The sequence below is a fragment of the Crotalus tigris genome, unplaced genomic scaffold, assembly GCF_016545835.1.
Source record: "Crotalus tigris isolate CLP2741 ecotype Arizona unplaced genomic scaffold, ASM1654583v1 scf7180000019078.1875890, whole genome shotgun sequence".
In the NCBI taxonomy this organism is placed as follows: Eukaryota; Metazoa; Chordata; class Lepidosauria; order Squamata; family Viperidae; genus Crotalus; species Crotalus tigris.
The window spans coordinates 840104-867208 of NW_024097364.1; the positions used below are offsets into that span (position 1 = coordinate 840104).

Here is a 27105-nt window from a genome sequence, read left to right on the forward strand (position 1 = left end):
CAATGTGTTTGCAATAGATGAATACGGTTTTACAGGGCGGAGGGATGTCAGTTTGAAGCACTGCTAGGGGTAGAAGGCAACAAGGGCTATAACTGATTAGTTGAACTCGAGGACAAGTCAGTTTTTTCCTCCCCAATTTAGTAAGTCGGTGTTGCAAGTTGGAAGCCACCATATCCTAATTCGGATGCTATGCATTTGTTAAGGCGACACACGAAAACAGGCGAAACCGGAAAACTCACCTCAACTCCTTAGTCTCTATGATCAGTTTATGTCCTGTGAACCAGCCTGGTGATTGGCGGCCGAGGCGGAGAACGCTTCGCTCTAAGTCGGATTGGTCCGGGCTCAGTCACGTGGGGAGTGGGAGCGCAAGCGCGTGCCGGTGTCTGGGCTGGATGCGGCGCCCTTCTCTCAGCTACATGTGGAAGCATTTGCTGGGGGTGACGATCAGAGCCATGTCTGGAGGGGGAGCCCGTCTTCAGCGTCCCCCGAAGGACCCGCTGCGGCATCTTCGCGCGCGGGAGAAACGCCACGGGACCATCGACAAAGGCCCCAACACCGTTTATGTGCAAGTGGTGGCAGGAGGATCGCGAGACATGGGGGCGGCGGTCTACGTCTTCTCCGAGTACAACCGGTGAGTCTCCGCCTGATGTTTGCACTTCCTTCCCAGTTCCGGTGAGACACGTGCGAGAGGCATCGCATGAGTCTTTCCTTCGTTCAGTTCACCGCAGTACTACATCGGCCTCCATTCTCTTATGTTGGTGTAGTACAGGAAGTCCTCGACTTAACAACAGTTCATGTAGTGACTGCTCGAAGTTACAACGGTAGTGAAAAAAGTGACTTGTGACCGTTTTTCACAATCGTTCCAGCGTCCCCATGGTCACGTGATCAAAATTCAGATGTTTGGCTGCTGGTTCATATTTATGACAGTTGCAGTGTCCCAGAGTTGTGTGATCAATTTTTGCAACCTTCTGACAGACAAACTCAATGGGGAAGCAAGAATCACTTAACAACCGTAGTGATTCACTTAACAACTGGCAAGAAAGGTTGTAAAATAGAGCAAAGCATACTTAGCAATAGAAATTTTGGGCTAAATTGTCGTAAGTCAAGGATTACCTGTAATCTGCAGAACTAATTACCTCATCTCTGGATGCTTTCTAGGAAGCATATCCTTGTGTATGTGTGTGTGACTAGCCTCCTTTAAATGATGAAAGAAAGCTCAAGCAGTCAAGCATGGTTGATATTAATTAAACATAACTATCCTACGGTATACTTCCTTTTTAACATTTTTAATTGTTTGCTCAGTTCAAGAGCAGTAGAAGTTAGGCTATTGGGCCATTAGAGATAGGGTTATCATAATTCGAATTATTCTTCCATTTCAGATATCTTTTTAACTGTGGAGAAGGAATACAACGCCTTATGCAAGAACACAAGTAAGTGAATCAAAAATACAGTAAAACTATTGAGGTGTGTTAAATATTTTTAAATCATGGGTGGAATTGGGGAAAAGAATGAGGGGCAACAAAGTGGAGTGCCTCAAAGGTGTGGTGGTTAACTGGGATCAAAATAGGAGAGAAAATAGGAATGCCACCTTGAAATATTAGATGGTCTCAGCTACTACCTACAGCTTTTGTTTTTAAATCCCAGTAATGCTGTTGTGAATTATAGTCAGTGCTCTGAGAAGAAAGAAGCTGTGCTGGCCAGTTTCAGTGTGTGGAAGAAAAGAAAAGTGCCCCAGTTGATGCTTTAATTCAGAAAGCACATAGGATTAACTTTTGCTGTCAGGGAGCAAAGGGGCATATAAAGTTCATTCTTTATAATCATGCATCAGATGTTTTGCCCTTTGCATTACATACAGTACATGAGTATCCATTGATAGGCAGGGAGCAAATTCATGCAACATTTAAAAAACTGTTATCTGCTTAATTTACAAATCAACTTTGAACCCACAACCATGACCTAGTATTGAACCTCAGCGGTAAGGTTTCACAAACTTACAAAAAAGAATTTGCCACTTAATAATTGTAATGTTGGAACTCTTAGATGAATATATATATATATTCTAGTACAGGTAGTACTTGTGTAATGACCGCTCATTCAGCAACTGTTCAAAGTCACCACAGTGCTAAACAAATGGTAGTTATGACTAGTGCTCAACACTATAGCTATTGCAATGCCCCCTCTGTCACATGATCAAAATTTGGGTACTTGACACCTGACTGAATTTATGACTGCAGTGTGCACTTCAACTATTACCATGCTGCCATTGCCTACCCCTGTTGCCCCAGCTGACATTTGTGTCTTCTTCTCCTGCTGGCAAGGTGTATCTCATCCTTTGTAAGGCTTTTGCGAGGTGGTGGAGTACAAAAGGGCAGAGATGGGGAGAGATACTAAGTGAGAGGAATTGAAGCACAGGCAAGTGCAGCAGGGCAGGAGAAGCATGAGGTCCTCAACTAATGACAGTGCTCACCTAATGATCACAACTGGATCTACTGGAATTGCCATTGCTAAGTGGTGCAGTCACAAGGAATTTCACCTTATAACCACTTCGCTTTGCAACAGAAATTCTGGTGCCAGTTAGGATTGTTAAGCAAGGACTATTTTTGCCCAGTATCTTATATCTTTTGGGGAATGGTTATGGAGAATGTAGTCATGCAGCAGCTTATGGATTATCTGAATTCCATTCAGCCAGGATCCAGTTTTTGGATAATCTCTGGTAGCAGTGGAATGTGGGTTAGGCATCTTTCCTTGTTGTGGAGTTCTCAGCGGCCTTTGATACCATGAATCATAATATCCTTCTGGACCAGCTCCAGGGATTGGGGGTGGACCCACAGTATTGTGCTGGTTCCCCTCTTTTCTCCAGAGTTGATACCAGTTGATAATGATTGTGGAGGAAGGATCCTGCCTTTGTCCTGTACTTTTTGGGATGCTGCAGAGTTTGGTGCTATTTCTGCTCCTATTCAATATCTACATGAAGCTGCTGGATAAGCTGATCCATTGCCATGGGGTAAAATATCATCAGTACGCTGATGATTATGATACATCTCCACCCCTGGCAAGCATGCTATTGATGTCCTATCTTTGTTCCCGGAGGCTGTAGAGATACGGGTTGGGAACAATAGGATTCAACTGAACCCTGGTAAGACCGAATGGCTCTGAGGTTTGGGGCCTTCTCATTCTGGGCCTATACCATCTTTTATATGAATGGGTGTCAAGATTCCGACTGACGAGCCCAGCCAAGCAAGTACTCTTGAGACTGTGCCTGGTACACATTTTGAGAGTCCTCCTAGACTTGCGACTCCTGATTAAAGAGCTTGTAGCAATTGTGCCTTGGAGGACTTTTGCATAGTTTTGAATTGTGCATTGGTGGTGGTGCTCATTCCTAGATCGGGAGACTCTGCTCACAATCACTCATGCCTTGGTCTCCTCCCTGGTGGACTATTGTAATGCGCTGTACATGGGTCTGCCCTTTAAAAATATCTGGAAGGTTGAGCTAGTGCAAAATGCAGTGGATTGGGCAGATCTATTGCCTCTAGAAGGGCACACTTACACTTCTGTTCTACCAGCTGCATTAAGGTTCAATATATATATATATTCAATATGTATGTATGTATGTATGTATGTATGTATGTAAATATATATTTACTTTAAAGCCCTTCGTGATATGGGGCAATTTTTTTAATAAACAGTATGAAATTAACAATAATTATGCTTTAATTTTAGAGTATTTTGTAATTATAGCTTTTATGGTTTTATTGTATACCAGTTGCAGAGTCACATGAGATAGGTGGCATATAAATGAAACAAATAAATAAAATAAAAAATAAAGCCTTTGCTGATTCTAAAATTTGTTCTTTGATTATTCATTTCCTAAAATAGTAACACAGAGTTTTGTGATTGCTTATTACTGAATTTGGTTTGTTTTATTGTTTTAATGTATCACCTAAAGTTGCTTAGATAGTTGAAGAGGCTTATAAATTGAATGAATTAATGAGTGAATCAGTGAGTGAATGAGGTATTGAGGATGATATGGATGTGCTGATGGACAGAAGCATGTAGAAATATTAATTTAGTAAATTCCATTAAAAGTCTTGCCTTTATTGCAGGTTAAAAGTGGCTCATTTAGACAATATCTTCCTCACTAGAATGAATTGGGCAAATGTTGGTGGCTTGTCTGGTGAGTTCAGTAAATAAATATATTCTGTATTCCAAATGGTGCTGCTTTGACTGTTCTAATTAAATAAAAATATATAAATAGGTTGCATTTATAATCTCCATAGATTTGGAGAAAGCATCAGTGAGAAAAAGGTAGATAAGAAGAGATCAGGTTATACAACAGTACTTCAACACCAGTTAATTTTACCTGAAGAAATGTCTACCAGAGGGTTGCCTATAAGGAAAAAATACAAAATAGACTTGTTTGAACAGGTGTAAAATAATAAATACTTTAATAAAAGATTGAAAATCCTTTATGGGTATTTTGCAGAAAATAATTAAAAATTGGTGATTTTTGCTTTTGTTAATTCAAAAGGAGATATAAGAACCTTCCTGAAGGCCATTAAAGTTGGGATCAATCTAAACTCCAGGGGAATCACATTTAAATATAATAGATACTTTGATATCTATGAACCATACGTCTAGTTTATCAATATAAACTAGTGTAAACTACCGGCAGTCCTCAGCCTGCAGCCATTTGGTCAGCAACCCTTCAAAGTTATGATGGTGTGAGCCAATGGTGGTTAGACTAGTCTTTGAAATTCCAACCCTCTCGGCTCTCCAATGATCATATGATCATGATTTGGGTGCTTGGCAATCCATTCACACTTATAACCAGTTGCCAAGCACTTTGTGATCGCGTGATTGCTATTTTCAACCTTCCCTGGCTGCTTCCAGAAAGTCAATGGGGAAGCAGCGGGGAAGGTTTCGAGTCACTGGGGTAAGTCTCTCCTGCCTGGGCACTTTCTACCAGTCTCTTATGTACCCCTGCACACTCTCCCTGATCAATGTACCTTGTACATCCTCTCTGACCCTCTCCAAACTACAGTGCCTCTCATACACCTTCACTTTTGTGCATCCTCCTCTGTGCTTCCCCTTGCTTTCTCCCCAACCTGGCAGCAGCCACTTACCACTCTGTAGGACTGGGATTTAAACTTCCTGCTGGCTTCTCCACTGGCTTTGGTTGTGTGAAGCCAACCAAAGGTTGGCTCATCTAACAACCATGGGATTCAGTTAATGATGGCAGTTGGAACTGCAGGGTTTGTTGCCACTAAATGATATAGTCAACCATAATCTTTTTTCTTTCTGTGTTGCTGCAGCAGTAATCTTTTTTTCAAAAGTTCTCTGCAATTTTATCTAAAGAGAATAGTAACATTCACACTCTTTATCCTTTCTTCTAGGAATGCTTCTTACCTTAAAAGAAACCAGAGTTCCCAAATGTATTCTTTCTGGACCACCACAACTGGTGAGTTGTGTTGTGCTCTTTTTTTTTTTTTTTTGCAGTGATTACCTACTCAGTTATCTTTTAAGAATAATAGCATAGAATTAGATATGTAGTATAGGGCAGTACGTTGATTGGATTCTTAAGACATTCACATTTTTTCAAGTTTCTACAGAATTCTAATGAAATACTTTAATTAAGAGTGGAGAGATAGTCCTCTCCCTTCAAGTCTGAAGTCTATTTTGAAATCACTCATCATAGCCATAGTTAATATAGCTGCTATTTGTTCTGGACTGAGATTTCTGTGATTGATGTTCAGCTTCTGAACTGTTCACACCTATAAGTTATACAAGACAGTTCATTACAATCTAGCCTGCAGAATAATCTCAGTGTTTTTTTAATCTGGAAATTAGAATGTTGCATTCTATGCTATATAAATTGCTAGAGAAATGCAGATTTGGGGACATAATAGTTATTCTTTACTTTCAGAAACATTACTTTCTTCCTTAAAATTATAGCTTATATGTATGAGCATACTTTGTTTAAATTACTTTTTATTACTTTCTAAGGCTGCTTCATATTGGTATTTTGGGGGGCAAAATAAGATCCTGACCTGATGTAGTATAATAATTAAGTTAAGAATTGGGATTTCCTAGATTTGAGTCTCAGCTACAATGAACTAAATAGATTGATTTAGACAGCCTATTCCTCCTCTCTACCCTAACCCTCGTGTGCAATAACATATTATAGGATTGTTGAAAAAATAATAATGAGATCACTTGTATGAAGTATTTTGAATGCTTAAAAATGGAGTAAAATGTAAAAAGTGTTTTATCTTATTAGGTGAGCTTCATAATATGTGAGAATAATCAGTGTTTTACTAATTTGCTAGGAAATAATAGTTGTCGTTCTTTTTATTATATGTATTTCAGCAAAAATATTTAGAAGCAATCAGAGTATTTTCTGGTTCAATGAAAGGAATGGAGATAGGTAAGTGCTATCTTTCAAATTGTATTTCAGGTTCACAGTTGCCGGAGGTGTGCTGTTTTGCATACTGGTTCTGTGGCAGACTGATCAAGAAAAGAGAATTGCTGTACATCTTTGCTTGTTTTTCTTGATTCCATGCTGTGCCGCCAGCTTTTAAGGTTATTGGCTACATCTTTTCTTTAAAATGCATCTAGCAAAGCCATCTTAAAGCTTGAAGTATAAGAATTTTAAACTGTGGCTCAAATAACTTAACATTCATTTTCCATCTGTGTTGTTACTAGTTGTGCAGTCTTTTTTGGCTCCAGAATATGAGGATGAAACAATGATAGTACAGCAGGTCCCTCTGATAGGTGAGTAAGGTATCCTAATTTTAAATAGGGGGTGGGTAGAACACAGTAAAATCTGTGCTATAGAGATCTAAGTATCATAACAATTCTGTAACTTCTGATTCTGAAAAATTGGGATGTAACAATAGAGGAACCTGTGGTTGATTATGAGACAGAGAGCCTGCCCTAGTTGTAGAAAATTTTGATGCACCATAAGTTTGCTCTGTCGTCTCATAACTTTCTTTTTCTGGTGGCTGGTGGTTTTTATACTGCAGTACAGTATACACTAAAATCAATATTGATTGATTGATTGAATTTAGGTGGCTGCTCATGTCAACTTACATGTGACTCTGGGCAGCGTACACAATTAGATCACAACACTTAATCATTAAAATCAATTAAAATGCTTAAACGCTACAGTTAAAAACACCACAATGAGGAAAAAAAGGAAAATACAGTCTAAACTTGTACACAATGCAACCATTTAAGGGGCTGCACACTTCCATGGGATGAGCCCAATGGTACATCCAAGTTTTAAGTGTCTTTCAGAAAACCAGCAGGGATGGGGCAAATCTCGCTTCAAGGGAATGTTGTTCCAGGGGGTGGGTGCTATTGCAGGAAAAGCTGCCTTTCTGGGTCTTGCCAAATGAAGTTCCTGGGCCAATGGGACCTGCGGTATTTCCCTTCTGCCAGACCTGATGGGATAGGTGCATGTAATTGGGAAGAAGTAGTCCCTCAAGTAATCTAGCCCCATGCCAGGGAGGGCTTTAAAATCATAACTGGCACCTTGAGCTGGACCCGAAAGCATCCTGGCAACCAATGCTGCTTTCAAGCAGAGGAGTAAAATATACAGTTCTTGAAGCACACATAACTACTCGCACCACGGCATTTTGCACAAGCTGAAGTTTCTGGATGGTCTTCAAGAGTAGCCCCATGTAGTGTGTTAGCAGTAATCCATTTGGAAGGTGTCTAGGGTATGAATTACTGAAGTTAGAGTCTCTTGATTCAGGAATGGGGGCAACTGGCGCACAACGTGAAACTGTGCAAAGGCCCTCCTGGCCACAACAGCTACCTTCTTTTTGAGCAGGAGTTGTGAGTCCAGAAGAACTCCCATATTGTGCACCAGATGTGTTTGGGATGGTTCAACCACATCCAGCACAAAGTTGATAACTCTCTGGATTCAGAAGATCCCAGTATCCAAAGCCATTTAGTCTTGCCAAGGTTCAGTTGAATATCTGGGTAATACTTCATTAACTGAACTCAGAATTTACAGATAGCATATTAACTTTCTTGAGTCCCAAGTACTGTGTGTCAGATGGAGCTGCTTCACTACACTGCGATCACTTCCAGTTTTTTATAATCACATATAAATGGCTGGTGATTGGGATAAATGAAAACCCTAATATTTTCAAATTATCGATACATTGACAATAATAAGGTTGTTTATAATATTTTACAGTAGCTATTAAGATGCTCACTGAGAATTCTGTGTAAAAATGTTCTTAACAGGCTATGAAAATAGTTAAGTTTGAGGTTTTCTTATTTTCATATATATCACACAAAGCCATAAAGCAGTCTATATGTTTTTGGCTCATTTTTGGATGTGCTGTGTGAATAGCGGCAATTGTGGCCAAATCAGCGAAGTGCAGTTCTGTACAATATATGAATGTATTCAGTGTCTGCAAAACAAAGAGTTGTACATATTCTAACCTTATCCTTGCCCCTTTTCTCTTTCCACCATTTGCCTCAAAAAAGCAAAAGCCAACTGTGACCAAAGGATACAACCAGACTCTAAATCATCAATAGACGAGGATGATCAAGAACATATTGCAAGGCCAGAATCTCCCTCTGACAGGAATAAACAGTCACCTGATAAAACAGGTGAGGAAGTCTTGATCTTTGTTAATGAAATGGGACCCACCAGGAAGTTTTTGTGGTGGGGGAGGGAGAATTTGCCAGATAAGCCATTATAATTTAAATTGCAACATGAAGTTTAAAAATCTGTCCATCCATATTTCACAAAAAAGATTACTACTGAAGCTGGATAATTTAGGAATGTATGTCTTAACAATCATTTAATATTTTAAAGATATGTTTAAGTTTTATTAATGTTTTGTCTCATTAATATTTTTAAGTTAATTTTCATTTTGATGTTTTCGGGTCTATAATGCCCAACTGGTTTACACAAAATACTTAAATACTATTGAAGGTATCTCTACTCTTCTGGCCTATGGTATTGTTCTGGAGCAACCATATTAACACCACTCCCCCCCAGCGTTATCCCCTTCTCCAACACTTTAAAAAAAATAGGATAGAAAGCCAGGAACCTTAGATTTTCTCAGGGGTGAAATAAAATTATTAAATCTGTATCTATAGTTGCCATGTCTGCTCAAATGTATAAAGTATGTCTCTATAGAGTGAGGCTGGGTTGTTGCTTTTGGTAAAAAACAGACATTTTAAATTTTACGTATATTTTGATTTTGAAACACAGGACTTATCTGTCTGTTTTGGATTTTGTTTTAAGGCAGCCAGAGACACATACTTGAAAGGGACCCATCCCTTGTTGTTGCATATGTTTGTAAGGTAAGAGCTTTTCTCCACATTGAGGGTGTCAAGGTTCCGTCTGACAACCCAACCAAGCAAACACTTTCCAATCTCTTAATGTAAAACTTTATTGAGCACATCATTTCTGCACAGTTGAAAGCGAAACCAGCTCTGGCAAGCCTCAGGCCAAACCTCCTTTAGTAAAAGGAAAGCACTTCCCCTCCCATGGAAACAATTAGAAACAATTATATTGTTATGAGAAATTGTCTCTTAGTCTAGCCAGACATCTGGCAATTGACCTTGCTTCTCAGTCTTCTTTTCTTATTTTTGAAGTCTGCATTCCAATTTCCCCTCCTCCCCCCAAGCTCACTGGCAAGCTGAGAAGTAACAATTGTTGCACCAGCAAAGCAAACTTCAAGCTTGACAGAGGGTACCTCAGTCACTATTTGGGAACCTGTCATAATGTAAAGATTCAATATCATGCTGTAATAGTTCTGAGCTAGGGAACGCTTGATATGAAATAAATATGACTCAGATGCTTTGCTTATTAGAAAAGCTGGGTGAAAGAAATGCTAAGATTCCAATCCTCTTTAAGTATGCATTTTTAGGATTTCACTACATCTGCGTTGCATGTGCTTGGATGTTTCTCATATAGATTGTGGAAATAAATTGAGAGTTATTTAGAAATGGTAGGAGTTAAATGTGCATATAGTGTATCATAGGTTTATAGACTTTCCCCCAATATATGTATTTATAGTTGCAGCTTTTGAGGATCTTAGACCTGACTTGCTCATGAGATGATTTATTACTTTTATATGTGTATTGCTTACACTTGATCTTAGCCAAAAGGCCAAGAAGCAATGCTTGGTGGGATGATCTAGAGCTGAAGGTGCTCGGCTCCCACTTGGAAAGTTGAGAGTTTGATCCTAGGCAGCAACAAAGCACAAAGAGAAAATACTTGCTGCAAACTCCATGTAGGCATCAGGAAGGGCATCTGGCCAGTAAACACTTAGTTGCTGTGACTCCACCCCAAAACAAAAAGAATTAAAGGGTCGTAAAAAGAAAAAGAAATGGTGTGCATTGCTTAGTTTGCCAAATATAATAAGATATTTCATCCCAAGCCAAATATGCCTTTCTGTCCTCTCTTAGTATTTCTAAAGTTAGTGTTGGGTTGTAAGTAGGTGAATTTTATGATATAATGTCAACGTTATCATTTGAGATGACTGAACACGCTGCTAGGAATACATGATGAAATAACGTATATTTATCTCTAGGTCCATCCAAAGAAAGGAACCTTCTTAGTTTTAAAAGCAAAGGAACTTGGCTTGCCTATGTAAGTATGGAATTCCAGTGTATGTTTATATGTAGAATGTCTTCAGTCTTCAGAGATTGGTTAACTTTTTTTTTTTTTTTAGTGGCAATGCAGCAATTGCACCCATAATAACCTCTGTGAAGAATGGAGAGAATATCGTGTTTGAAGGAAAAGAGGTAGAACTTTTCTGAAGGGTCCTTTTATTTAGGACCTTTTGCATATGAAATTAGCTGGGCATCACTGTCTTATGAATGTAACCATTGATTATTATTTTTGTTTTAATTTATTATTTAGGGCAGAGAGATTACAACCTAAAATGCTTGTTTGGCCTTTGCGTCAATCAATGGGAATATTTAAATGAATTGAGTCCATAAAACTATTGATTTGTGTAATGTGAAAAAGCACATGAAGTTCCCTCACTTATTCAAAGGAAAACTTTTTACATTGGATCCTTTCATCATTGTGGGTTGAGGGGAACAGCTTTCCGGGCTCAAAAGTTCATATAAAGCAGTGGTTCTCAACCTGTGGGTCGGGACTCCATTTGGGGTCGAACGACTATTTCACGGGGATCGCCAAACAACGCAGTCCGCCATTTTTTCCCCCTTTTCCTTAGCTGTGCTACTCCCTTTTATTCTATTGGCTTTTGAAAGCCAATAGAATAGACTGTCTTGAATAGAGTCTAATTCTGTTGGCTTTCAAAAGCCAATAGGAATTGTCCAGGCTGTCTCTGCCCTGCTGAGCCCGCCAAAAGTCCCATTCTGCAAATGGTGCTGCACCAGTTGAGTAGTCCTCGACTTACAACCGGTTGAGTAGTCCTCGACTTACGACCGGTTGGGAGTCGCGGCATTAAAAAGGTTGAGAACCACTGATATAAAGTGATGGAACAGTTTGATAAAGCAAAAAATGCCCTTCCTGTTTGTGATCCCTGCTTCTTGGTCATTATGGGAAATGTTACCCAGTAATGTTCTTCTCCCTGTTGAAATGTGGACTGTGATAGACTTTAATAAAATATGTGTTGATGGTGTATCTTATTGACCTGTGTATCTTATGAACAGATCTTGGCTGAAGAACTTTGTACGCCTCCAGAGCCAAGTATAGCATTCCTTGTATTGGAGTGCCCTCATGAAGGTTTTATAGATGCAGTCTGTGAGAACAGTACACTGCTAAGGTATGATTAAGCAAAAGCTCAACTGTCTTCGTATTTTGTATTAAGGAATCACTGGACAACAACTTTCTTGCTATGTCTTTATTTGTCACCGTGTCTTTTGGAAATATGGGTCTGTTTTTATATTCATCAATCCATGTAAACAACTCATTTACCCTAGGTCAGTAAGATGTGGCAAAATATTAGTAGGCGAGAAAATTATATGTATTGCATATAGCAGGGGTCCCCAACCTTTCTGGGTTAGAAGCCCGGTGGGAAAGGGAGGGGCAGGCACCTTTAGGTTAGTGCCGGCGCAAGGGCAGTTGAGCGTGCGCATGCGCACACTGGCCAGCCATGCCTGCGGCCCGGTGGCCAAAGTTAGTGAGCCACAGCCCATTGGCTGGGGACCTCTTGTCATATAGGATTGCTTCTTTCAGTAGGTACATAAATACAGGTAGTCCTCGACTTACAACCATTTGTTTAATGACCATTCAAGGTTACAAAGGCACTGAAAAAAGTGACTTAATGACTGTTTTTCACACTTACATCCAGGGATAGTCAACCCTGAACCAGCTGGGAATTGAAGTCCACGAGTCATAAAAGAGCCCAGGTTGACTACCCCTGCTTACATCCATTGCACCATCCCCATGGTCAGTCAATGAAAATTCAAATATAACAGGTTAATATTTATGAGGGTGGCACAGTGTCCCCGGGGTCATGTGATCACCTTTTGCGACCTGACAAGCAAAGTCAATGGGGAAGCCAGATTCACTTAACTTGTGTGGATTCACTTAACAACTGGGGCAAGAAAGGTGATAAAATGGGGCAAAACTCACTTAATTGTCTCAGCAACAGAAATTTGAAACTCAGATGTGGTTGTACATCGAGGAGTACATGTAGCTTGAAATTCAGTAGAGTAAAAAAATACTGCAGAAATACGGTACAAATATGAGTTTGTATTCTTGCAGCCAAAAAACTATCTACATTTGATAGCTTCATTTATAGTATTCAGTATTTTAAGGTCAGAACTGAATTTTTGATCACCTGGTTCAATGCTGAACTCTCCTCTATCAAAGTTATACAGGCATGTTATGGTATAAGGTGGCAATCTCTTGCCGAATTCTGGTCACTTGAAATCTATATGCCCAGGCCTTAGAGCTTGGATTCTGTAGAAATTGGGATAGTAACTATCCTGATTTGTGGTATATGCTAGATACATAATCTGCATCCTGAGAATTTCTGCTTTTATATCAGATCTTTTGTTGCAGGTATCGGCAAGGGAATCCAGAACATTCTGTGGCTTTAGTTGTTCATATCACTCCAGACTCTGTTCTGAAGGACAATCGGTATAAGCAGTGGTTAGAAAGGTTTGTGTCTAGCTCTATCCATAGTTTCAGTTGCTGCTCAGATTATCTAGGATAAATGAGGTTTGAATAGTGGCGTGCTGAATTTCACTAGCATTAACTGATTTCCTGTCGCTTTACTTTGACATATGTTTGCATTTAACTCATTCTCACCAATTGTTTACTATTAGAATGATAATTAGCATTGTTTACTCCTTGGCACTTGCACAGTTTTTGAAGTGCTTCCCATAGATTTGCAATAATTGTTGTTGTTGTTAATTGTGAAGTCGTGTCCGACCCATCGCGACCCCATGGACAATGTTCCTCCAGGTCTTCCTGTCCTCTACCATCTTCTGGAGTCCATTTAAGTTCACACCTCCTGCTTCAGTGACTCCATCCAGCCATCTCATTCTCTGTCGTCCCCTTCTTCTATTGCCCTCAATCTTTCCCAGCATTAGGCCCTTCTCCAGTGAGTCCTTCCTTCTCATTAGGTGGCCAAAGTATTTGAGTTTCAACTTCAGGATCTGGCCTTCTAAAGAGCAGTCGGGGTTGATCTCTTCTAGGACTGACCGGTTTGAACGCCTTGCAGTCCAAGGGACTCGCAGGAGTTTCTTTTGCAATAATACTTAATTACTAAAATAATATTACAAATATAGACAGAGTCCTGAAAAAATTAAGTCTGAATCTAAAAGAGGAGAATCTGTCTGTAAAATAGGGCGTTTCTGACTTATTCATTGTCATGACAATATATCAGCATTTGGCTTTATTTGTTTTAATGTATTTCACAGGCAAATCTGTGATTGGAAATCCAGTGAATTAACTCTGATAAAAGCTTCTGAGTGCTTCTCAGACGAGAACATTTTATGCTTTTTCTCAGTTGCTCTTTTTTACTGATATTGTTCTATCACTATGGTTGAACATCTGTGGTAAACACCTTGTGTTCTATTTTTTAAATCTTCCTTATATGGGAGATTGATAGACAAGGTGAGGTCATCCCATCTTCATGTTATGAGTGATAGGCATATTGCATTTGTATACATAGGGTCCAGGCAAAAAGGAGAGATACAACAGGGAGTACAGACAATATAACTGTTTGACCTTTAGTGGGGTGATAGACATTGCAGCCAGATTGCTGTCATAATATACCTGACCTCTGATTGTACTAAAGCTATCATGAGAAGCACATAGAAGAACAGAAAGGAGGAGTCAAGGCATTAAGCTGTAAATAGCTTCTATTTTGTTTATATGGACAATAATGGTAAAACCCAACGTAAAATAGAATTTCCTTATCCTATTTAGAATATCAAGTTTTAAAATATGCCTGATTTTTCTTATTCACTAGCTTTGGTGAAAATACTCAACACTTGATACTCAACGAAAATTGCAAGTCAATACATCATCTTCATAGCTACAGAATTCAAAGTCAGCTCAATTACATACATCCAAAGATCTTTCCATTGCTCAAAAACCATCACCCAAGCAAGGTAAGAAGATAATAGTAGTTAAATATGGAACAGCTGGAAGGGCACATGCTCTGTTTCAGTCAATTTGGTAGCCTATGCTTTTATGTTTTTCTGTCTACCCATCAGGAAGAAGAGGCTGAGTTCAGTGTGCCTGTGACTCAAGGAGAATGTCTCCTCAAATACCAGCTGAGACCCAAAAGAGAATGGCAGAAGTTGGTAGCCATTTCAGTTTGCCTTCATATTACGAATTCAGTCTTGTCCAAAGACTTACCTCCTGGACACCGAGCATAGAATTTCTGCAGATTTTTTTTATCTTTCTACCCTTTTCCTCATCAATTGGGCATTATTTTAATATTAAAAAAATGAAATACCTTTTTGCAAAATATTAATATATTTTAATCTCCAATGTTTTGCCTCATATCCTTGGAGAATATGTCAGAGTAGTACTTGTTTTAAATTGTGCTTACTAAATAGAATAAAATGCAAAAGGATACATAAAATATTCCGAAGCAAAATATTTGAACTTCAGATGCCCTTTTCTGAACCGGGAGTGCCCCATTTTGAGCATAACCAGATTGGTCGGAATCATTTCCAGAATGCGCAAAGCAGTCTGTACAGGGTGCTGTATTTCATACCTAATATGGGGTGCAGCTGGAATGGGATGTTTTGGACGCTGTTATGTCATTTGTAATAATCAGATAATGGTGCAAAATACATGTATCAAATTTATTTAATATTATATGAGTGGCAAATGCATATTCTACGTTAGAGGGGAGCCACCCAAAGTTGTTGAGAATCAGATGGCATATAAGTTTAATAAATAATTATCATTATTAAACAATTCAAATATGGTATAAAAGAAACTATGGTCAGAAATTTATCACATAAAAAACAGTTCCAGAAAATCTGAGATTGCTTAAAAGTCTCTTTCTTACTTGCTGATCAAAATGAAAAAATAGATATTGATAATCATGTTGTTATGTTGTTGTTAAGTTTGAATGATAAAACCATGTAGTAGGTTTAGACGGAAGTCACCAAACACCTTTTCTGCTCATAGTAGTACTTGTTAACTTAGTTACTTAGTTGCTTTTTAATGGGATTGGGAACAGTGGTTTCTGTGTCTGGAAAGTTACATAGAACTTGGAAGTATGAGCAAGTGGGCAAACAATTTAAAAACACAACTGCATTTCAAATAGTTGTTCCCTTTTACAGCATCTTGAATTAAATATATAAATTAGGGGTGATGCATTTTTTTTGTAGTTGAGATCTGTGGCCTTTGTTTAGAGATCACATTGTTTGAATTGGGTGGCCATATAAATGCAACAGACAGAGAGACAGACAGGCAAGAAACTAGATAGGCTGGCCAGCCAGCCAGTTGACCTCAGGAATATTTGGCCAGTGATGTGCAAGGAAGTGGGAAAGCAAAAATGTATGCATTTCTTGCAGTCTGTAGGTTGGCCACTCTTGAGTAAATGTTTCTCAAAGTCGGTAGGTTTTTCTTTGTGATAAATAAAAGTATCAGAATGGTTAATAATAAGATAACCTTTGTTCTTAGAAAATAAAATGCTTGTTAATTGCTTCTCATTGTCTCTTGTGTTTTTTTTTTAGGGATGCTCTTTTTAATTATAATCCTGCTGAATATGTAGCTGAAGCCTTGCAACTCCCTGACTTCCAGGATTCGGTGCAGACATGCCACGAGAGTTTGTCAGCGAAACCAGCATCATCAGGTCAATAAACTATCTGCAGGATTCATCAACATATCCGGTCAAACAGCTGACTGTGGAAAAAGCATACATTTGTTATTTCTGATACAGTTTGAGAAATTCATTTAATAGATATAAACTTTTACAAAAAAAGATAATCTCTAAAAGTCAATGGTTGAAAAACAGGTTGTCAGCGTTGAAGGCGCCCATTCTCTAATCATTTGTAAAAGTTGATCTTACTCACCTTACTGGTGAGGTGGCTGTCTTCTGAAATAGAGTGTTGTGTTTTGGACATGCAAAGGTTTTTTTTGTTAAAGCTGCTGAATTTTTACGGTATTTCTGAAGGACCGTTCTTTCAGAGACATCCAACAGTGAAGGATGCAATCTATATACTAGATCATTTTTTGAGACATTTTTTTGCCCACATTTTGCATGCAGGTTATTTGTAACTTCAAGCTGAGGGAAAGAATTTTTTTTGGAACGTTATAAAAAAATATTTCTTATAAACTTAGAGCTGCTTATTTTTTGTAAGCTGGCCTTGGCGAATGTGCTCAAATGCTTATAGTAGAATACAGAATTCAGAATAACAGTGTGAGAAGGGACCTGGGAGGACTTCTAGTCAGGAGAACTTATACTATTCCGGAAAAAGTCTCTTTTTAAAAATCTCCAGTTCTGGAGGCAAGCCATTCCACTGGTTAATTATTTTCAGGAAATTTCTCTTTAGTTTTTATGTTTATATTATGGGCTTCCTATTCAGCACAAGTATTTCATTTTTAAGTAACAATCCGTATCTTTGGTTTGCATGCATTTAACTGCCTTTTTCTTATTTCTTAGAAACCCAAGATTGCTATCCAGAAGTTGTGTTCTTAGGAACTGGCTCTGCAGTACCAATGAAAATACGGAATGTTAGCTCTACCTTGGTAAATATTAGGTAGGTTACAGTTTTGAGGAAAGAGATAGGCAGTTACTCGAAGATGAGTGGATAAAAGTGGAATACCTAACTTCTCCAGCATTATTTGCCTTAATTATTGATTCTGATTTCAGTCACGTTCAACAGGAAATGGATATAGGAAAGAGTCTGTTGTAATATTTCTGTCTTGATCTCACCAGTAGATGTTAATCTACATGTTGTCTTCTTTACTGAATTGCTAACTCCTGATTTCTTTATCAAGTTGAAATGCTTGTTATTTTAACCATACATTTGAGAGCTAAGATTAAAGCAATAAGCAAAGGTCAGAATCTTCCATTTTAAAATCAGGGGTGAGTCTAGATTGTCCTAGGATACAGTTCTACAGTATAAATGCAAACTAGGATTTTTAAATATACTTTTGCATTAACCATATGCAGATGGTGAAAAGACATGCAGCAGAACAGCTATCTTAAACTATTACATGAAACATTGTGAGGGAAGGAGTAGCACGTCAGGATCATGGCTTCTGTAAATGCAGGGTTTTTTCATATCTATTGATAATATATACATTCTCTTTTCTAGTCCTACTCAATCTGTGCTTCTGGATTGTGGAGAAGGAACCTTTGGCCAACTTTGCCGCCACTATGGAGATGAAATTGACAAAATATTATGCAACATTGCAGCAGTATTCATTTCACATATACATGCTGATCATCATACAGTGAGTAGTATATAATAATTGCACTGTAATTTTATTCTTCTCTTGTTACCAGTAGTTCTCCCTTAAGGATGGTAATTGGCACCAGCAATTCCACTGCTAAGTGGTCATAAAGCACAACATCCTGTGACTGAACTGACTTACAGTGGCAGTTGCAGCAGTTGTAGTTCCCATTGTTAAGCAAATCCCAGTGGTTGCAGTGTCCCACATTCACATGACCTGTCAGCTTGGTGGAATTGATCTTGTTTGTTGAAAACTGGTGATGAAGGTGGAAAATAGTGATCATGTAACTGCTGGATGCTGCAACATTGTAACTGAGTTGCCCTGAGGTGAGATAGGTGGCAAACAAATTTAATAATAAATAACTAAATTGCAATCTGGTTGCCAAGTGCTAAACTTGCAATCATGTGACTGGGAATGCTGCGATGGCCATAACTATGGTGACCCCATTGTAAGTACCCCTCACTCAACATCATCGTAACTTTGAACGGTTATTGAAGGACTACCTGTATATTGAATATAATCAGTGGGTTGTTGCTTATAAGTATTTCTATCAAATTGTAGAAAATCCATTTATGTTGCTAATTTTCTCACTTGCAAACAACTTTGAAATGACGTTAATATTGATTAATTAAGCAATGAGCTAAATTTGTTAACATCACTATGAACAGTATTTCAAAACGGGCTGTTAATGCTTTTTTTCCTAGCATTAAGTAAAACTATATTGTCTTCTGTGTATTGAAAGGCCATTTATATGCATTTTTTTTTTTGCCTTTCTACAATCAATTCGCTTCAGGAAGAAATATTTAAAGATGAGTATATAAGAAATAATCTTTCACCAACTTTTTTCTTCTAGGGCTTATTAAATATCTTAGTGCAGAGACATCGTGCGCTTGTAAGTATTCATTAATTTATAATTAATTTATAGATATAATATAAAATATAATAAATATATAAGTATAAATTATTAGCTTATAATTAATTTATACAATTTATATAGCTTCTCATCTCACAGCAGTGAATCTCGAGATACGACCATAATAAAGCCTGCCCATTATATCATATGTCACAATGGTCGTTAAGTGTTTCGCTTAATGATCCCTCCATTCCTGCTCTCCCCAGTGCAATTGTTAAATGATCATTAAGTAGAGCATCAAGTGCCTCAGGGTGAAGGAGGCCTTGGAGGCCTGGCCCAGTCTCGCCTTCCCCAGTCCTCCCAAGACCTCCCCATCCCCAAGATTGCTTCCTGCCCCTTGGGTCCCCACAGACCTTTTCCCATTCCCATTGGGTTCTCCCAAGCCTTAGGCCTGATTCCTACCCCAGCAGGCCAAACATCCTCCTCCTCATTTACCTTTTGAAGAACTCCAAACCCTTCCAGAGCTCTGGGATGCATTGCCTCATTGTGTGGCCATGTGATTCCGGAAGTGGCAGTCATACTTATAGCTAACAGAGTGCAATTCAGCTTCTGGAATCGCACCTTGCAGCCGAGGGAGAAAATGACCTGTTCTGTTTTGTTAATGTGGTCTGCAAAGCATTTTGGAAACCTCCAGGGCCCGAAGTATCTGAAAGGGTGTGCGGACTGTTCAAGAAGCAGGACAGGTTGGTTTGTCCCTCTAGAAGCAGCCGCCATGTTTCCAGTGGGTGAGTTGCATTCCGGCATCATTGCTACTTGAAGCTGTGTGGCTGTGGGACAAATCACAGGGAGCGGTTTATCTTGTGATTGGTTTCTCCTTGGGTTGCATGGGTGACCCAGAAGTGGCCATCATTTTGCTCCCCCCACTTATGCCATGAGACAAGACACTCCATTTTGCTTCCAAACAAAGTTGCACAGCGTTGCAAATGGAGTGATTTGTCATTGGGCTGTGTGGTATGGTTTTGGAATCGTGCCATGTGGCCAAGGGGCAAAGCGACCCATTCCAGAGCTATGGAAGACTTTGGAACTCTTCAGAAAGTTATTTGAGGAAGATTGTGTGGGGCCTGACGGGGTGGGCATCAGGCTAAGGCCAGGAAAATCCTATTGGGGAAGGAAAATGCTCTTTGGGAACCTGGTACAGGGGGGATGGGTGGGTGGGTCATAAGAGTGAATAAATGTGGGGCGCTATAGAGGCTGTAAATTTTAGACTGAGTTATAAGCTTTTTGAGGGGTCCGAACAGCCGTTAAGTGACCAATCATAAGTCAAGGACTACCTATAACAGTCATCATTCATGATGCCCAGGTTAAACAATAATTCACAAAACAAAAACCACATCACCAATAGAGGTGTCCCAACTGCCTGGTCTAAATGCCCAAGGGAATAGCCTGGTCTTCAGAGACTTTATGAAGGCTAACAATACAGGAGCTAACTCAATCTCTGGGGGTAGTCTTCCACAGCTACAGAGAAGGCACGACTCCTAGGCCCAGCAACATGGCAGTGCTTGATGGGGGGACCTGAAACATGGTCTGTTTCAGGTCCCCCCATTCTTGGTGGGATGATTAGAAACAATAAGGGATAAAGAAACAATGAAGGATAGCTAGTCCTGCAAATAACCTGATGTCCTATGCCAAGTAGCACTTTATAGGTGGAAACCAGTACCTTGAATTGGATCTGGAATCCTCCTGGGAGCCACTGCATTCACAGATCAGTAATATTATATGACTGCTCATGCTGTGGTGTTCTAGACCAGTTACAGCCTCTGAATGCTCTTCAAGGGCAAGCCCATTTAGAATGCTTTACAGTAATCCAAAGAGGGGTTACTAAATTATAAGCAAGGACTCTGGTTCATGAATGGTGTCATTGGTACACAAAATTAACTTGTGCAAAGGTTCCCCTAGTCACAGCTATTACTTACTCTTTGAGCAAGGGCCACGGGTCCAGTCTTACATAGCCCCTGTTCAAAATATGTCAATCTTGCCAGGGCTGAAGATGTCAGTTGAATCAAAGCCTATTCTACACAATTCAGGCTGACATTTCCCAGACATTGAGAAAGTACCTCTTTCATTAAAAATGCTTAAGTATCAGAAAAATAAACAGGAATTAATTCTTGATTTGTTTTGTATTGTTACCTCATGGTTTACTGATTCTTGCAAGATCTCTCATGATTTATTTATTTACTTTCGCTCAGGTGTCCCAGGGTGAGTCTCACAATCCACTATTATTAGTTGCACCCACAATACTTATGACATGGCTGCATCAATATCACGATAACTGTCAAGAGATCCTGAATCACACCAAGTAAGTAGATGCAGTACTTTAAAGTATATTTGTAGCAATATGTTACAGTAGTATTTCTTTATCATAAGTTAACTGTTGACTAAAATGACACCCAAAGATGAGTTACTCAAGACTTCACTGATCATACCTTGCTGTTGCTCCAAAAGTTACAGCTATGAGCATTACTCATCACATGCACACCTTGTCTTTTTTATATCAGTTTATATTCCACCCTTCATCAAAGCAACTCAGAGCAGTGTGCATGATTTACTACTTCTATTCTTGTTGTAACCCTATATCATAAATTACTCCAAGAGAGTCTTTCTAATTCAAGAGCATTCTTGGCCCTGTTCCCACAATACGCTTAATCCAGTTGGCCTTTAACCCAATTAGATCCCCCTGCTGATGATTTTGGAACCCATTTTCTCCAGGAGGTGCTATGATCTGATGAACCTGGGTGTCAGGGAGAATTTCATAACAGCACTAATTCTTCTCCCATTGACCTAGCAAGCAGCAGTAATTATGCCTTAAAATGTGCTGCAGCCTGTTTTTTGTGCTGTCAGGCCGTGACAATGAATTCTATAATGGAAAAGGCTTGGTTCCCCCCCCCCCCCAACTGTTCTGTCTCTTCAGCTTTTTTTTTTCTTGGAGATACCAGTAGGTATACAAATGAGGCAGTTAAATAGATTTGATGTTCCCAGGACACAGTTTACTGGATTGAATTAGCTTAGTTTAGATAGATTCTGTTTTGGACAGAATCTAGCCCCATGGGAATCAGCTCACAGGGTCCAGTTGGCCCAGTTGTGAAAACAGGACCAGTGATTTTCAGGTCAGAATGGAGATTTGAACTTCTGTGTCTCCTTAATTTAAATCTGGTAATAGTTGTATCAGCACTTTCATACTCAGTTTAGTTAAGAGTTTAAAGACGTTAGAGGTCAGGCTGAATGAATTCATCTAATATAGTAATTTAATATCTTGTAAACATCTAGGAATTTCTTTGTTGAGACCCTAAATTGTTTTGAAGAGGAGGTATAGATATATTTCACACAGATTGGATTCAGTTTGGCAGTTATTTTTTAACATCTGCAGGATACTGATTGCATATTCTTTAAATCATTGTTCATCTAGATCAGAAAAATGATCTGGATGATGAAATATTTATTAGAACCTTGCTGGTAACAGTTCCACCAGGGGTTTATTATGGGTTGTCCAATTTTTAAATTAAAAAGATTCAGCCAAGTTTAGAGCAATTTTACATCCATGTTGTGATTCATTTTATTCTTTATAAAATTCAGAGAGAATGTGGACAAGCAGATAATGGTGTGAGCCATTAGATTCTTCTAATCTAATGCAATTGGTTGATGTGAGCAGAAAATAATATTACATTTGACACCTAGTAGCATGTAGGAATTTGAAAGGAGAATCAAGTGTCCTGATGGAGTGCACTGATGAAGATAATGGTTCCCCCTTTGACAGCCGGTAGTTTTGCTGATATGAAAAATTCTTGTTCTTTCATAAAACAAAACCATACATGCTTTTACCATAATTATTGGGTCTCTTTTTTTTCTTTTCAGAATGATTCCTGCCCAGTTTTTAAAAGAAAATGCCGATGTGTTTAAACCCAATGCAAAGGTGTATATTGAATTGCTTATGGAGAAATGTGACTTCAAAGAGGTAAAAAAGGCATGGGGATAGACGGAATAGGAGAAAGCACAAACAGATTCCAAGTGCTAATGTGCTATGACATTTAGTTTCAGACATGCGAAGTCCGGCATTGTAAGAATGCCTTTGGTTGTTCCATGGTCCATAAATCTGGTTGGAAGGTGGTCTACTCTGGTGACACTATGCCATGTGCCGCTTTAGTTGACATGGGTGAGCTATGCATTGACTTCAACATTACTGGGTATAGTTTGGGTCATACCATGTGTTTGAAAATGTTCTTATGCTGCTCTTCAAATGTCACAAATATGGTTTTCACAGGAAAAGATGCTTCTTTGTTGATTCATGAAGCAACCCTGGAGGATGGAATGGAAGAGGAAGCTATAGAGAAGACACACAGGTAAAAAATTTCTACCAAAAGGTGACATCGTCATTTTTTCATGTAAGAGTGAAATGAAATAAAGGCGATTTTTAAAAAGTTTTTTTGTAATCTAAATTGTAACAGAAAGCATATAGAGATATACTTTTTGTTCCTTGAATAATTAAGTAAAATTGGAGCAAATGTTAACTACTTTAGGTGTTTGTATATTTACTACCTGTTGTAATTAAGTTAGACTTGATTTTGGTTAAACAAACCTTAGGTTGTAAGGTTATTTTAAACCTTAGGTTGAGGTTGTAAGGTTATTTTAAAAAACATCTCCACCCATTATATTAATATGCTAAGAATCTATGTTTTGACATGAAACATTGAATTATATATAGGGAATAAATGTTGCCTTTATCAATATTTAAACTTTTAATTTTGATATTCCAAGAAAAAAAAAACACAAACTGAGATAGCAATTTAAAATTTTAATAATTTTCAGGACTCTGATAGGGGTCAGACTAGATAACCTGGTTTTATTAGGGTCAAATATATTGCTTGGCATTTTGAAACAAGCCTCTTTGCTCATTTGTTTTGGCAAGGAACAGTAGTTGGAATACTTCATAAATACTTTTATGTTGCTCCCATAATCTTCCAATTTGCTTTTCCTTTTAACATAAGTTGCTATGAAGGATTCTAGGAAGATGTCTTTATTTCATACTGTGTTTTCTTTTTGTTTCCTTTCTATAGCACTACTTCACAGGCTGTTGAAGTTGGAATGAGAATGAATGCAAAATTCATCATGCTCAATCACTTCAGTCAACGCTATGCTAAAATTCCTCTTTTCGATGAAGATTTCACTGAAAAGGTTGGAATTGCATTTGATCACATGCAGGTCAGTTAAAATTGTAGCTTAGGCTAAGAGAGCTCTACATTTTCATGTGCTTCTTTTGGATATTGAATATTTTTTCTAAATAACCTAAAATATTGATCTGGTTTATTAAAAAAATAATATCATAGATTAAATTAAATAAAATTATACAGGGGGATCTCTGCCCCAGTGTCTCAGATAGTCAAAATTGATGACTCTTATCTTACTGAAGTGGATTCACAACTCACACTTTATAATACTATACAAACATGTATGGTTTCTGTTGTTTTTGTCAGCATTCCCTTCTTGCTTAGTCTGCAACTGCTTTTTGATTCCAAGTTATTCATTCTTCTGTGCATTAATTTTTATTTCTTTGAAGCAGCTCAAACTACATTACTTGGCGATGCTTTCCTTTGTTTTCCCATTCACAAGAGAATGATTGTACTTCTAAAATGACTCTGATTTGAAATAATTTAATCTAGCAGTCCCTTTTAAAGAACTTCCGATAGATTGGAATTTCACTGGGCTGGGCTTAATCTAGTGAGCTGAGAGGAGTGTCTTTTCATTATCCAGTTGGACCAGACATGTCAAACTCATGACGTCATGTGACATATTGGAGCTTTTCCCCCATTGCCGGCAATGGGGTGGGAGCGGTTTCGTTGTGATGCGTCTGGCCCGCGGGCCGGCAATTTGACACCCCTGAGTTGGATTATCAGGTCTGATAGGACGTCACTGGTCTAAGTCTCTCAGTTCCTCTTCAGAATGTATTTTCATCTATCCATTGTGTAGCTTGATCCCAATTTGTTTTTAGTATTTCTCCTGGAGCAGACATGTCAAACACAAATACAATTAGTTTATGTAGGAGTGATAGTGATTCAGCAGATAATTTAATCTGTGATATGATTATTATTTTTTTTTTAGCCAACCAGATCGATATTCTTTAGGATATTTACTTGAGAGTTTCATTGGACACCCTTAGTTTTGGCCTATGTTCAGGCACTTCGGAGGAAAGAACGATACAAATGTGCATTTGGGATTGAGAGAGTATATTGTATAGGAAGATTTAAATTTTGATAAATCCCTGGGTATTTTTATTTTCCCAAATCATTTTTCTAATCTGAATGGTTGTTATTACTGTTTCTCCAACGGAACCTTTATATGTTTGTCCTGCCTCTTTTTCTAATCCAGCCCAGCCTCTCTGCCCACTCCTCAACAGTGCTTCTATTGTTTTTGAAACTAATGTGCCTGTGGTAACTTAATTTTTATATAGCTTTTTAGTCTTCCTTTATTTTTAAAATCATAGTTATTTTTAGTTGATTTTTATTTTATCTCTTTATGCTGTAATTGTTTGTAATTGAATATTCTGCAGTCTCCAAGGCTACAGTATCGAAGTAGGTCTGGTTCTGTGTTTTAGTTTCTTAGGATGTTTTGCCTGCTGCCACTCTCTTTCTAGATCATGCTTTGAGGTTATAGCCACATAGGACTTCCCCTTACACACACACACACACACACACACACAATATTATAGCACACACCATCACCTTTCTGATTATAGGATTAAAAAGAGAGAGGAACCTCAAATGAACAAACAAAAGATAGGAAATAAGTCACCTTTTTTGTAGGTATGACATTAGTCTGGTGAAGTTTAGGTGACCTTATTGGCCAATTCATGTTATGTTCCCAGTCGGCTTTTCCAACAGAAGACAGGTAGGATGGCATGTTAGAGTGGAAGAATTCTGTTTTTAGAATCCTGAGATGGATTTTCCTAGAGATCAGAACATTTTAAATGTGCAAGTGAGCTTGAAAAATTGATTGGGCACTAGATTAGTTGTCCATCCGGTTTTTCTTTGTCTGTTGACACAAAAGAGTTCAGTATTGAGGTACATGCTACACACGTAACCCTTATGAAAATTTAAAGGCTGTAGGTTCACACAGATTCTGTACGGTTTTTGCTATATATTATTGGCTATCTTTGTCAGGTTCGTATTGAGGATTTCGATGCCATTCCAAAATTGATCCCGCCTCTGAAGGCCTTGTTTGCAGATGAGATTGGAGAGATGGAGGAGCGCCGGGAGAGACGAGAATTGCGCCACTTGAAAGAGGCGTTCAAAGTTTCCCAGACTGTCACGGGGAACAGATCACCAGCCAAAATGAAATTGGAACACTCTGAGGATTCCGTTGGAGCACCAAATAAAAAACTCAAAACTACCAATTAAGCAAAGCAGCAAAATAGCTGCTGTTCTGTCAAGAAGAGTGACTTAAGCATATGACATCTGATATGTGTGAGAGCTGAAGACTCTAGGAGGTATCAACACATTGAATTTTGCCAGCTGGTTGGCTCTGGATAAATTGCCTGTGTTGCCTCTACAAGCAGAGTTCCTGCTGGACATGTTAATAGCTTAGCTAACAAAATGTACTTCCCAGCTGCATTATCTGGAGACACTGTGGTCCGATGGCTCATTTGCCTGTCTGCTGGAAATATTTTATTATGGTCATTGAGACAAGTGGGGATCTGCAACCTATTATTTTGATTCTCAAAATAATAGTCAATTTCTTTAAAACCAGACCTTTAGACTGGATGAGCGTGTAGTGTTGTGACTGTATACACTTTTGGAGTTGTCACTGCTTATCTAAAATTAACTTTGCAGCATTCTTCCTATGACGCTATTTATAGCGTAACATCGTAAGTACTCACATTTTTAAATTCAAGGACCCAGTAAATAAAATGTACAGATGGATACATTGTTTGCACTGTCCTAAACTGTATTCAGCTATATTATTGGAAGTTAAAACATTTCATAGGGATATACTAACCACCTAAATAAGTGCAAACTATTTTCATTGTATTATTCCCCCCAGAGAAACTCAAATTCTCTCTCAGGTCGGTTACCAAAAGCAAAACAAAATTATTAGAGTTATGGTGCAAGAAATACCTGGGTGGCTATAGGTTTCTCACCACTTATTAGGTCTTTAAAAGGAACAGACATGATTAGAGATAATATGTTCATTAAATTGATATCTCACGTATCTGAGAATTCAAGCACATACAGTACTCCGTCCTCCTCCAGGTGGTCCTTCACTTTTGACCATAATGGAACCTGCTTGTTACGCTCACAAATTGTGATGTTTGTTAAGT

General features: G+C 38.5%; 1 protein-coding gene across 1 annotated transcript; it reads left to right on the forward strand.

Annotated features, from left to right (window-relative positions):
• The first annotated feature begins 80 nt into the window (after positions 1 to 80).
• Positions 81 to 26725, forward strand: ELAC2 (elaC ribonuclease Z 2). Its single transcript, XM_039359498.1, has 24 exons — positions 81 to 631; positions 1380 to 1430; positions 4104 to 4174; positions 5394 to 5458; positions 6367 to 6424; positions 6703 to 6771; positions 8503 to 8628; positions 9272 to 9330; positions 10566 to 10624; positions 10707 to 10779; positions 11659 to 11771; positions 13016 to 13114; positions 14433 to 14574; positions 14680 to 14765; positions 16162 to 16280; positions 17091 to 17187; positions 17749 to 17887; positions 18741 to 18779; positions 20987 to 21096; positions 22650 to 22749; positions 22827 to 22947; positions 23056 to 23134; positions 23849 to 23993; positions 25949 to 26725. Exons 1-24 carry the CDS (start codon positions 258 to 260, stop codon positions 26183 to 26185), a joined length of 2631 nt encoding a protein of 876 aa, XP_039215432.1. The 5' UTR covers positions 81 to 257; the 3' UTR covers positions 26186 to 26725.
• The last annotated feature ends 380 nt before the right edge of the window (positions 26726 to 27105 follow it).